Below are 13281 nucleotides of genomic sequence, written 5' to 3'. Positions count from 1 at the left end.
CATTAAAGGTGGGAAAAGTTTTCAAATGATTTATTGTGGTCTCATTTTTTACATCACAAAAACCTGGCATTTTAACATGGGTGTGTGCACTTTTTAAATCCACTGTATATGTCACCCTTGGTTGGATTTCATTCACATTAAAATGATCTATTAAAATACATTCTGATCAGAGTTAGAGGAAGTCTGGTATTTGAATGAAATTGCAGACTACAGAAGATAGGAGAATTTTTCCTTTTCCCCAGTACTGCGTGATCTCAGGGCTAAGATATTAAAAATAGTGAGAGTGTGAGGAATGACAGGCTCGCACCCGCTGCACAGAACACCTACTTTATTCAAAGTGCCTTACTTTGATAATTCTGCTCTTCAGTGTATTTTTACATACAAGAGCGGAATTTGAACTAAGTATACTTCAATCTCTTACTGTGACACATATATGCCTATAGCTATATCTATAACTATAACTATATCTCTCTGTTTATCTAATATACACACTTCTGAGGGTGTGTGGGCTTGCCCCCAAGTGAGGGGATGAAGTGAGGATTGCCTCTACCAGCCCCTTGGGGGGTGTCACTATTTTCAGTAGTGGCCTCCCTAGGTTTTACATGTTTTGGCACCAAATAATTGTATACCGATTAAATGAAATGCGATTATTCAGAGTAAACTCCCCAAATGTATTCAACTAATTAACATAACCCTTGGTTTTTGGTACTCTGGCTGTAAAACAAACAGAATGTCAAATGCATACAATACGAGTTAAGACTGTGAACTTCAGCTTTAACTTTATTCCAGGTATGTTCTTGGTAAACTGGATGCCTGCCTCAGTTCATATTTAATTACTTATTTATTGACATTCGATTACCAGGAAAGTCTGACTGGGTAGAAACTTATTTTCAGTGGAGGCCTCGGGAGAAAAGCTCTACATTATCACAAAACATTTTAAAAATCATTTTAGAATCTTCAAAAATAAAACAAAAGCATCTACAATTCAAATAATTATAACAAATTAGACATAATATAAAAACATCGGTTAGGAATCAGTACAAGTTATATGAAAATCATTTAATATTTCCAGAAATTTTAGACAGTATGCACAGAAATTAAAGGTAAGTTAGTCTAATACAAACAGAAATTGCAATATGAAGTGAGGGAAAAATAGTCATGGTATATTTAGAGAGAAAGTCAGGGAAGAACTGGTTCAAGGCTCCAGAGAGCACCCCTGCATTACCAGGCTATAATTCATACCACACCTTTCGGCCACCTAACTTGGACCAAAGCACTAAAGGCGGAGGCGTGTCCATATTCATTAAGGATACCCACACTTCCAGGCTAGTTGCTCAGCATAATGCATCTGAGATTATCCAAGTGCAACTAACTCTGGGAAAGACTGCAATGCAAATTGTAGCTTGCTACAGATCCCCCACCATGCCCCAGGATTCCCACTCATTTCTTGATACACTGGAAAATATTAGGGTACAATCTAACACCCTAATAATGGGCGATTTCAACTACCCCACCATTAACTGGGAAAACTACTCATGTACCAACTCTTGTGCTCAACGTTTTCTGGAATTCATAAATTCCAACGCCTTGGATCAACTTATCCACACCCCCACCAGGGGCAGCAATATCCTAGACCTGGTCATTACCAACATGGGCGACCAGTGTTCCACACCAGAGGTCAATTCCTCTTTGGTCAATTCCGACCACAAGCAAATCACCCTAGACATCCACATCTCAGCCCCACCCTCCATTAGGGAAACCACCGTAAAAAATCTCTCCAAAGCCAACTTCACGCTTCTTAAGACACAAGTGGCAAACTTCACGATGCCCATGCTGACAGACAATAAAGATACGAATGCTGAATCCTATACAATTGCACTTTATAAGCACTTACATGAGTGCATGGATCGTGGAATCCCTAACAGAACCAAGATGCTATCCTCCAAAAAAAGGAAGCCAATCTGGTGGTCCCCTGCTATAAACCAACTCTACAACAGAAGAAAGAAACTTTTGCAAAAAAGAGTAAAATTCCATGATTGGAGGAACTCCGTGGTCAGCCTCAGTAAGAAGCTGAGATCCCTCATAAAATCCTCCAAAGCTAGTTAAGAAAACAAAATCGCCACTGATTCTAAAGACAACCACAAAGCACTCTATAGCTATGTCAAGAATCTCAATGGCAACAATCAGATCTGCTCTGATTTACATCACAATGGCACTAAATATACAGAACCAAGTGATATTGCCAACATCCTGGCAGACAGGTTTAGTGCTAACTTTATCCCTCTCTCATCCCCTAACCATCTCTATACCGGAAGAATGCAAAGTACCTGTAATCACGGCTGCACAGGTAAAAGACACACTTTCCAAAGCCAAGAACACAGTATCCATGGGACCTGACAACATCCCAGGCTGCGTTCTACATGAACTACAGAACGAACTGGCACCCCACCTAAGTACCATGTTCAATCATAGCCTCACCTCAGGCTTTGTGCCCACTGAATGGCGCACAGCAACAGTTATCTCACTCCACAAAGGGGGAGCCACCATGGACCCCAGGAACTACCGCCCCATTAGCCTGGCGAGCCTGGTCTGCAAGGCTATGGAGCGTATCATCATGGAACTTATAAACAATGACATTGGTAATCTCCAAACTCTGGACCCTACCCAGTTCAGGTTTGTAAAAGGCAGATCATGTCTCCTAAACCTAATAGACTTCTTTGAAGTGGTAACCAAAGCTGTAGATGAAGGTAAGGTGGTACACACAGCCTATCTAGATCTCGCCAAGGCTTTCAACACCATCCCCCACTCTGGAATTATAGGCAAACTCACTAAACTAGGTATAAATCCCTATGTCACAAGATGGGTTGCCATCTGGCTCACTGACCGAATGCACACTGTGAAAGTAGCAGACTCTAAATCCAACTTCAGACCAGTGACAAGTGAAGTACCACAGGCTTCAGTCCTAGGTCCTCTCCTGTTTGGTATCTACTTCTCTGAAGTACAGGCTAACACAGAAGGTCTTTGGCTAACAAAGTTCGCAGATGACTGCAAACTAGGAGCCATATTCAAATGTCCTAACGATGTGGACATCCTACAAAAGGGCCTCAATGAGACAGATCCCTAGTGTCAAAGCCATGGCCTCAAGCTCAATGCCAAAAAGTGCATTGTCATCCCTTTTAGTAAAAATTCCGTAGCCATGAACTACCACATAGGCGGTAGTCTACTTAACACCGAAAGTGTGATAAGAGACCTTGGGACACAGGTGGACAGTAGTCTCTCCTTTGATGATCACATCGCTACAGTAGTTAGGAAATCCTTCTATGTGGCACACCTCATCACAAAAGGTTTCTCATCCAGGAAAAAAGAGGTCATTGTTCCCCTCTACTCATCACTCATTAGACCCATTATAGAGTACATCGCCCCTTTTGGTATGAAGATGAAGAGGAATTTCACCTTTCAACATGAGAATGACCCCAAGCATACATCCAAATCAACAAAAGAATGGCTTCACCAGAAGAAAATTAAAGTTTTGGAATGGCCCAGCCAGAGCCCAGACCTAAATCCAATAGAAAATCTGTGGAGTGACCTAACGAGGGCTTTGCACAAGAGATGCCCTCACAATCTGACAGATTTGGAGCACTTTTGCAAGGAAGAGTGGGCAAATATTGCCAAGTCAAGATGTGCCATGCTGATAGACTCCTACCCAAGAAGACTGAATGCTGTAATTAAAGCAAAAGGTACTTCAACAAAGTATTAGTCTAAGGGTGTGCACACTTCTGCAACCAGCTTATTGTATGTTTTTTATTTTTCCCCTAACAGATTTGTTTGTTTTTGAATTGAATTGTACAGGTTATAGGTCACATTATAGGTGGGAAAAGTTTTGAAATGATTTATTGTGGTCTCATTTTTTTATATCACAAAAACCTGGCATTTTAACAGGGGTGTGTACACTTTTTATAGCCACTGTATATAGTGGAAATATCACCCAAAACTGTAAATATTTTTATATGGCTCTATAAGGTCAACTATATTTTAAATAATTAAACATTATTAACTTAAAAGGACCAGTGATACATTGTACACAGAAGACACAAAGAAGTGCTGTTCTGTATAAAATTAAATTACACTGGAATAGACTGCCCATACATGTCAAGCAGAGCGCCTCATTGGCCCTCTTCAAAAGGAAGCTTGATGATTGGATGGGAGATAGGAAATTCACCCCAGGGATCACGTCAGTCGCCCTGCTAGACAGGGGTCCAGGGAAGTAAATACTGTGGGAAGAAATAGCCAGGGAATTGTTATGGCTAGGCTTGTATAGGCCCTAGGGCCGATAGCCTAGTACCAACCTATGAACACAGAGTCCTATCTCATATGACATATCATAGGTTCATAGGCACTTACTAGGCTATTTGTTTGTGAGGGTCTTCAGAAGCCTAGCCATGATTTTCTAGGTGAGAAAGCACTGTGGTTGTTCAAGTGGTATCAAGTGTTTGGACAGGTACATTCCCAAGGGGACATTATACTCAATGATCAGTCAAATAAGTACCAAATACAGTGGAATGATCATATCCCTGGACCTGGATACCATATCCTTTCTAATAAGCTGTGCAACGAAAAAGGACTTTCCTATAAAAATGTATGCATGGTGATCAAGGGACAGCTCATTAACTATATAGGTTGCCAGGTCCCAAATGACTAAATCAATTTTACTGATACGTGCTTGTTACAGGGGATGTCATGCTTGCCAAAGATATTATTATTAATATACATTTTCCTGGCATTTAGTTTAGGCCATGATTGTGACACCAGCTATTTGTTTGGGAAAGGCCCTTTTGGAGGATCTTGGTGTCTTCTGGTGAGTTTATGATGGCACCAAGTTCACAGTCATCTGCATTCATCTGCAAATTAGGTCAGCCATAAACCCTTAACATTAACTTTGATCTCAGAGAAGTATACACCAAAAGAGGAGTGGCCTGGGGACTGAAGTAAACACCAAAAGAGGAGTGGCCCGAGGACTAAACCTTTGGATCTACTGCTAGTGACAGGTCTTTTAAAGGAGGTTGAGTTGCCCACCCTAATTTCCTGGATTCTGTTAGTGACCCAGTTTTCTATCCAAGGAATTACATTTATTTAGATTTAGCCGGGTGAGTTTATCAACTATACATGAGTGTGAGATGATGCTGAATGCCTTAGTAAGGTCCAAATATGTGATATGCACCAATTTTCTCTCACTCATTGTTTCAGTAAGCTGCTCAAATAAGTCAAAAAAATTAAGCAGGCAGGCTCTGCTCTTGACAAAACCAGAATGGCTTGGGTCAAGTGTATGTAGGTTGCCTTTGTCCTTATTTATTAATTACACAATAATCCTTTTCATAGCCTCACAGACGAGGCTGATCAGACTTATTGGTCTATAATTGCATGGATCCATTAATGCACCACCTGTGTGCAAGGATTACTGTTCTTGTTCTTCACTTGTCCAGTACAAACCCTGTCTGGAGACCAATACTGAGTAGTCTCTGTGCTGGTTTGATGGGCCTGTTTCAGGCTGGACAGTAGGCATACTAGTACGTTATCCAGTCACATAGAAGCAGTGTTCTTGGCCTTCTATAGTACTTTGAGGTCTTGCTTCTTGGGGGGGGTGTATACTAGCATGTGATCTGTGAATGTGGGGGTGGGGTTGAAGTTAGAGATAAATGTATCTTCTAGTAGACTGACTACTTCCTCAGGATTAGTGTGTGTGTGTGTGACATAATTTACTATTTGCACAATATTGAGCATTATTTCTGAGGTTTGTAACTTAGTTAAAGAACACTTTCTGCTTATCTTTTGTGTAGCTATTTTTCTCTTATATCTAACTTTGGAAGATCTGATCAGGGTCCATAGTTCCCTGTTAAGTTTGGCAAGATCACTTTTGGCATCTGGAGGGTTACATTTACATGCATTGAGTTTTTGTATCTTTTATTGTAGAACCTGTTTATATTTGGGTTCCATCACAAGGGTTTATTTTTAAATTCAGCATTATATTTATTTTGGAGTGGGACTGATGCTTCTATGCGGCTATTACCCGGTGCACAGAATTTGGCAGTGAAGGCATTCACATTTATAAAGGTGTCATCAGGGTGGAAGGGAAGGTTGATTTCTATTAGGTCATTGCTCAGTTTTAATACATTTGCTTCAGCATAATTTCTGAATAATATGAGTTACTGGAGGATGCTTCTGGCTTCAGCCTTCTGGTGAATATAATTGTTTTATTATCTGATTTGAGTAGGCAGGATGTTGCAATTGGTGGGTAACAGAATGTTTCATATTGCTGACAATCAATACCAGGATTCTGTCTCCCCTCATAGGGGTATGGACTGATCTAGTGAGGGGCATACATGTTTGGGGAAATGAAAGTTTCCCTACTGATGGAGGAGAATCTGAAGTTCCCTAAGACAGTAATGTTTAGCTGAATGCTTAGATCTTCCAGACAAGTCAGGTAGGAGGTATAGGCCAAGGAGGACATGGAGGGGGTCTTATAGATAGTTACAATGTCATATGGGGTTTTGTTAATGGTAAGTTAGACATGGAGGAGTTCCAGGTCATTATCCTGATTAATGAGTCTGGAGGTTAAAGTTTGCTTTATGAATATAGTTACCTCATCTAGTGTGGTAGGTCTGAACTAGTGCTGTTATGGGGTGCTTTGAATATTCTTGAACCATGTCTCTGTAATAATCAATGCATTCTAGGGAATGTATTTTTTATTTTTTGTTAAGGTTCCTAATGTAATGCAGCAATACCTTAATGTTATCTGAATTTTTTTTATGTTGGAAACTTTTGAAGACTGACTTTGTCTAAAAAAGGCTTATGGGGTTGGATAAGGTTTTTGTCAAGATATGAAAGCCTTGTGGGACAAACGCAGGGCATCCATGGCTAAGCAGTTTGGACTGTTTATCATGTCCTCCCAGTCAGATATATATTATACTCCATTTGAATGCTACCAGAAGTTAAAGTTCAGCCATTTGTTGAAGTCAATCATCTTTTGTTCATACTGTGGCATCATTCTAGGTGAAAGTAAAATGCTACTCAGGATGAGAGGTGCTTCAGTGCATCTTACAATGACGTCCCCTATGACTAGGATGTTATATGGTGTAGAGGTTTGCCTTATGGACTTTCCAGCTGAGATGACATGAGCTATAGGTGCATGTTTTGTGATACGGGCTGCTTGAGTTCATTGTTCGTGAGGTTGTTGAGGGTGCTTGTTGGTAGAGTTGCATCTGGGTGACCTCTGTGGCTTTAGCTAGAACAGTTTTAAGTGTCTCAGCACGTGGTTCCGTTTGTTTGGTCTGAGGTGCTTCAGACAGGTTTATTATGGTGATGTGAGGTGCTGGCAACCTTGTTATTTGTTGTAGCTTCATATGAGAGCTTTGCCTCCAGTAACAGAATACAGCTAGACGTCTCACATACTGCAATAGCTTGTTTAAGTAGTATCTATTTGCAGTGAGCATGAGCTAACTGTTGCATTATGTCAGGATGCTCATTTAAACCAATCTGTCTACAGAGCTGGTGACAGTAGCACTGAATAGCCCCTCTGGGGTCCCAGGTTTCTGGGTAGATTACTTTTTCGAAACCACATCTATTGCCACAGTGGTATTGCTAAGAGTCAGGTAGCAGGCTGCCATCACCCACAAATGCTGGGGAACTTTTGTTTTTGCTATAAATCCTCAGATGTCCTTGCATGCTGAATTTGCAAAACACTCAGATTCTGGCTTCACAAGTGCCTGTGCACCCTCAGTGATGTCTTACGGAGTCTTTACTCAGGCTCACTTGACACTTGATTACCTGAGGATAGCCTGCTAGTATCCACCCATGGAGATCATGTGGTGGAAAAAAACACTAGGACTGCTGGTCATCAATCTCTCAGCCTTACTCCTTGCAGCCAGATTCCAAGGGCTGGGCCAGATACTCCAGCATCTCATTGGTGCATAGTTTTTTACATATTGACTGTTTTATGAAATGTTTTTCTGATGAAGTGGTTGTTTGAGTGACCGTGAAAGCACTAACCTGTTGTGATTAAATTAGTTGCCTTTTTCTGCTGTGTCGAAGTGCTTTTTATCTTTTTTAACTCAAGCCCTAGTTGCCTACATTGTAATCCTGCTGTAGCCATTGTAGGGATGCATCCTCTGTGTCAACACAGTTAGCCAAAATGATAAGATTTGATACAGTGGTCTTTTTAGAATTCCTTATCTAACCTTTCAAAACCTACTCTTACAACTTAATTTTAGAGTAAAATTCCAAAGTCTTAGTACCTGTTCATCTTTCAGTGGTTAGTTGTTAATCACCGTACTAAGGAGAACCTGTGGTAAGGTTACTTACATGGGATTTTGACCAAAAAATGAAAACTTCTCCCACCAATCGGAACAACTCTTCAGCATCAGGATCAGGTTCAGTTAACCAGTTTGCTCTGTCAATAAAAAAAAAAAAAAAAAACAGTTTTCAGTATATCTTGAACATATTTTCACATGCCAGCCTGACTCAGGTAGAAGTTTTTTTTGACAGGACCACAAAGCCAAAGGAGAAATCAAGGAAAAAGCAAACCACAAAACCAGCTACAGATGCCAGAAAAATTTTATTCAATGTTTTTTTTTTTTTTTTTTTTTTTTTTTTGAGGCTGTTAAAAGCATATTATTTGATTTATTATTTTGGAAACTGGGTGGGAATGCTTCCAAATCATTTTCAGCAATTAACTGAGCAAAAGGTATTGTATGCAATTTAAAATTCAGATTAACAAGACTAGTTGGGGCAATTAAAAATGACAGCAAAATCTAAATGCACTTTTTTAAGAGAATGACTAAACCATAAGTGCACATAAAATGTGCCACCTTTTCCATGTTTCATAGCTCATTATGTCAGATAACTCACTTTCTAAAGTGTAAGGGAGGATAAGATGCAGTGACGATATTTCTAGACAAAACAAACTGCTCACCAAAGTTCCATGTTGGATTTATACCTCCTGTAATCAAACAACCTTGCACTGAAAGACTTTTAACCCACTCAGGCTTAATATCATTGTCACAACATGGCATTGCTGCCTCAAAAACTTTCTGTCTGTCTCAGTGAGCAAACAGCCATGGATATGTTTTTACTTTATGAAAGGACAAATGTGCAATACATTTAAAACAGAAAACAATGAGTCTGTTAAATGCGATGCATGAGGACTCCATGTCACTACTGAGTAATTCAAGTCAACTGCCTTCATCATAAATTCCGATTATGTTATTAATCCCCAGAAGTCCCTACATGCTGAAATAGTAGCCACCTACTAATTAAAAAAATGCTATTTGTGTATTTCAAACAAAAAGAACCCCACCAGGACCACAAACAATTTGTAGTTTCCTAAACTGCAGTCACACTAACAGTAGCACAAACTGTATACAATCGTGCCAAAAATAGATTAACCTGCATGTGCAAATATAAACCCATCAGTGACATCGATGCACACACTATACGCAGATGCTCAGACAGACAGACATAAACGTAGATGCCTAGATCTATTCAGGTGAGCGCACACCCACACCCACACACACACACACACACACACACACACACACACACACACACACCCACACACACCACCGTGGAGGGCTACTTTACCTAGGAAATTATTTCTGCTACTTAGCACAATTTGTTATGATAGCAGTTACCTTCTACTTTTCTGTAGCTATATTAACACAAGCAAGTCTCATATGCATGCAAGCAAGTAAACTGCCTGCATCTTAAAGTTCAAAAGCAAATCAACCACCAGCAACAACAAAAAAATGCCAAAGAAAGAAAGAATACTACAATAAATTAAAAATAAGAAGCAAACTTTTGCTCTTGTGTAGCACAAATTAATCTCAACAAATATAAATACCCACTGACATATACACATGCATGCACATGCCCTGGAAGTTACCTAATACTAGGAAACTGCAATAATCTGCTACCCAAATGTCAAACAAATACACGAAAATTTAGAATTAATCAAACTTAAAAAAATGAAACCAAGACTAATGTTGTTTAACAGTTTAACTAAAATATATACATAAAAAACACCCCATAATTAAAAAATAAAATTTTTGTGTATAATAGCCTTCATTTGGCCCCGTGACACGCACACTGAGGGTAAAATAAGGGTCTATATTATACTCGCAAATGCTTAGGTTGTCGAATATAGCATGATCAACAACTAATGAGCGAACCGCGAGTACACTGAATGCTGGAAACCACGAAATATGAAATCCCGATTCGGCATAGTCGGCCCTTCTGCGGTGTAGCTCCATAAGTTAAGTGTGTGACAGCTACGGACCTTAGGGTTAGGGTGCGGGTTAAAGTAAGTGCATAGATAGTAATGTATGTAAGGGTTAGAAGTAGGGTTTGGTTAAGTGTATGTGTGTGGGTTATTTGTTTTGTTTGGGAATAGCTTATTAAGGTAAGTGTGCAATAGTTACGGACCTTAGGGTTAGGGTGCGGGTTAAGGTAAGTGCATAGAAAGTAATGTATGTAAGGGTTAGTTTGGGTTTAGAAGTAGGGTTTAGGTTAGTGTATGTATGTGGTTTATTTATTTACTTTGGGTGGGTAGTATGTAGGCGAGCGGTGTAGTGGGAAGTGTGTTTTGATTTCGTTAGTGGGTGGAACAGTGTTGGCCAAGTAAAAGTATTCAGTGACGTGTTTTTCTGCGTTGTGAGCTTTTGCTGACTTGTGCATTCGCTGAATAGGTGTTGATCATGTTGTATTCGACGACCTAAGCATTCGCGAATATAATACAGACCCTAAAATAAGAATGACCCACATCATTCCATGTTGTATCACCATTTTATTCTGGTCGTAATTGCAAACACAAACCTCTGTTGTTGCCATTAACAACTAATGTACTGCTGTCAAGTGGATTCACCTAAATCTTCACCTTTCATCCTAGTTGCCTAACGTGGGCTGAACAAATAGGCATGATGTTGAGAAAGTGTTACTTACAGACAGGTATAGCCATGATGACCTCATAAAGACATCATTATCAGCTGATAACCATGTCTCTGAATCAGACACTGTGGTGTCAGAGCTAAGCACGCTAGTGTTCTCCATAGCAGTCCATGCATTGAGTTAGCAAAGGCAACCCACTTAAAACAAACACAGACACAGACTCAGACACACACACAAAACTACTGTAAAACACAGACATCCAGTCATCTACAAACAATCCCACCATGCTGGTCACACTCCAAGAAACACTCACCCATTCACTCACATGGATGGTCCAATACACACATACACACACACACACACACACACACACACACACACACACACACACACACACACACACACACACGATTCCCCACCTAACCCCTCCAAGTGCGACCACCCAGGCAGGCAAACACACACACACACACACACACACACACACACACACACACACACACACACAGCCACCCACCCCGACATCTTCGATGGGTTTACCTGCATTGTGAGTACTCTCATAGGAGTGAATGGGTAGCCATTGGGTTTATATTGCAGTCACTTTTTTCTTCTAGACAAAAATTTTACTCAGTCAAGCAATTCAAGAGGCAAACAAATCAGGAGCTGCGGATGGCATTTCCTGAGGAGAGCACAAGGCTAATTAGCATTAGATACTCCTCTAACTGCCATATTAGCATGCAGCTTTGTCTGCAAGACCACTCTTCATTCTGAGGCACCTGTTAGAGGAAAACGTCAATAACCATGCAGTCTCTAAATCTGAAAGATTTTGTCAAAGAAACCTTCCAAGTTAGGACTTTTGCATTACTCTTAATCATTCTGAAAATCCCAAGATATTTTTTTTCAGAACTGTTTGCCTAACCCAGAATTTAGAAATAAAAATGCATAATAGACTTTTTCTATTTTGTTTCTTCCAACTTTTTACACACCTCTGATTAGTATTAATGTTTCACCTTTAAAAATGCTGAATGTGTCATTAAAAAGGTATAAAATGTCTAGTTCTCTGTCATTCTTACACAGACATACATTTTCCCAAAACCCAGCAAAATAAATGCTAACCTGTTATTGTCCACATAACGGATCAGCAGCGGATAGAGAGCATACAGGTCTCTGCAAAGAACAGAAAACTCATCCCGAATAATCTGCTCGGAATCAACAGACTCAACCTTGGCTTCCATTCGGAGCTGTTCTTCTTCGGCCACAACTTTTGAGGCTCTCTTTTTCAGCTTTTCCATTGTGGGAATAAAGTGGGATTTTAGTAGCTCTGGCTTGGCTTTACTCACAATTGGCTGGGCAAAAACTAGAAATGAAGGCAAAGGTTCAGAATGAATGAAATTTGTACTTATTTTTAAAGACACATAAAATAGCTTAGACTTAAATAAAGGCATTATGTACTCAAGGAAATAATGCAATGTTGCACAAAGATTTACAGTGCTAATCAGTGAGGGATTCCATAACCCAAGTAAGCCCAAATACTCATGAGGATCTGCATCTGTCTATGATGAAAAACGTCTTAATTTGTTAATTTGTTACATGTAGTCTAAAATTCTTAGGCAATTTGGATGCAGCAGGCATGATGCACTGTATTACATATACTTATGACCCCCCTTACTTCCTCATCCCAGTAAATCACTTATTCTTCTATTTCTTACCATTTCCCTGCCTTACCTGCTCTATTTTCTGGTTCTGTTGCTGATTCGCATTATTGTTAATATATTATGCATACGAGCTACATTGCTGCTACCACACATTTTGCATAACTATGTACTGTATTGTCAGTGTTCAGTATTAATAGACATTAATGTTCCTTTCAGGAAGTCACATTACTTACTAGTATGAAATCTTCCATGGGTTGTGACTTGTATATTTCATCTGAAAATCATGTGGTAAGTGAATACCTTTCCATGGCAACTTAGACTGCAGATCTAATAGCTGAGTGTTTGTATAGACAAATATATTAGGTGCCAGCATTCTGCTTCATGTATTAGCTATGGCTGTGTATGTCATACACATCAGAAACCATATTTTGAACATTTTGTGACAGTAAAGTAGCATACAAAGAAGTGCAATGTACTAGTGCACAAAGGAAAGTGAACTGCACTATTCCTCAGTCACCCTGTGCACTGGTGTTTATGACCTGTAACAGGAATGGCAGAGTGGGATAAACACATCCACATGAACTTTCTTTGTACAGTTTATTAGCCAGTCACTAACCAGATGCTTTCTCATGCATAACCAGGAAAAGCAACTGCAATAAATCTGCTTGCTTTGGCAAATGGACAACCCCCCTTG

At 39.8% G+C, this 13281-nt stretch overlaps 1 protein-coding gene across 1 annotated transcript in view; it reads right to left on the bottom strand.

The window, feature by feature from the left end:
- Nucleotides 1–13281, bottom strand: part of LOC122794026 (ryanodine receptor 1-like) — a 2146276-nt gene that overhangs the window by 710814 nt on the left and 1422181 nt on the right. The window contains 2 exon segments of the mRNA XM_044062140.1: nt 8356–8443; nt 12049–12289. Of these exon segments, the coding sequence (XP_043918075.1) occupies nt 8356–8443; nt 12049–12289 (329 nt within the window).

This window comes from Protopterus annectens, chromosome 1.part0, assembly GCF_019279795.1.
Source record: "Protopterus annectens isolate FY-2018-M chromosome 1.part0, PAN1.0, whole genome shotgun sequence".
Classification (NCBI taxonomy): Eukaryota; Metazoa; Chordata; order Ceratodontiformes; family Protopteridae; genus Protopterus; species Protopterus annectens.
Note: the sequence above shows the minus strand (reverse complement) of the source record. Positions and strands in the feature narration are given on the sequence as shown.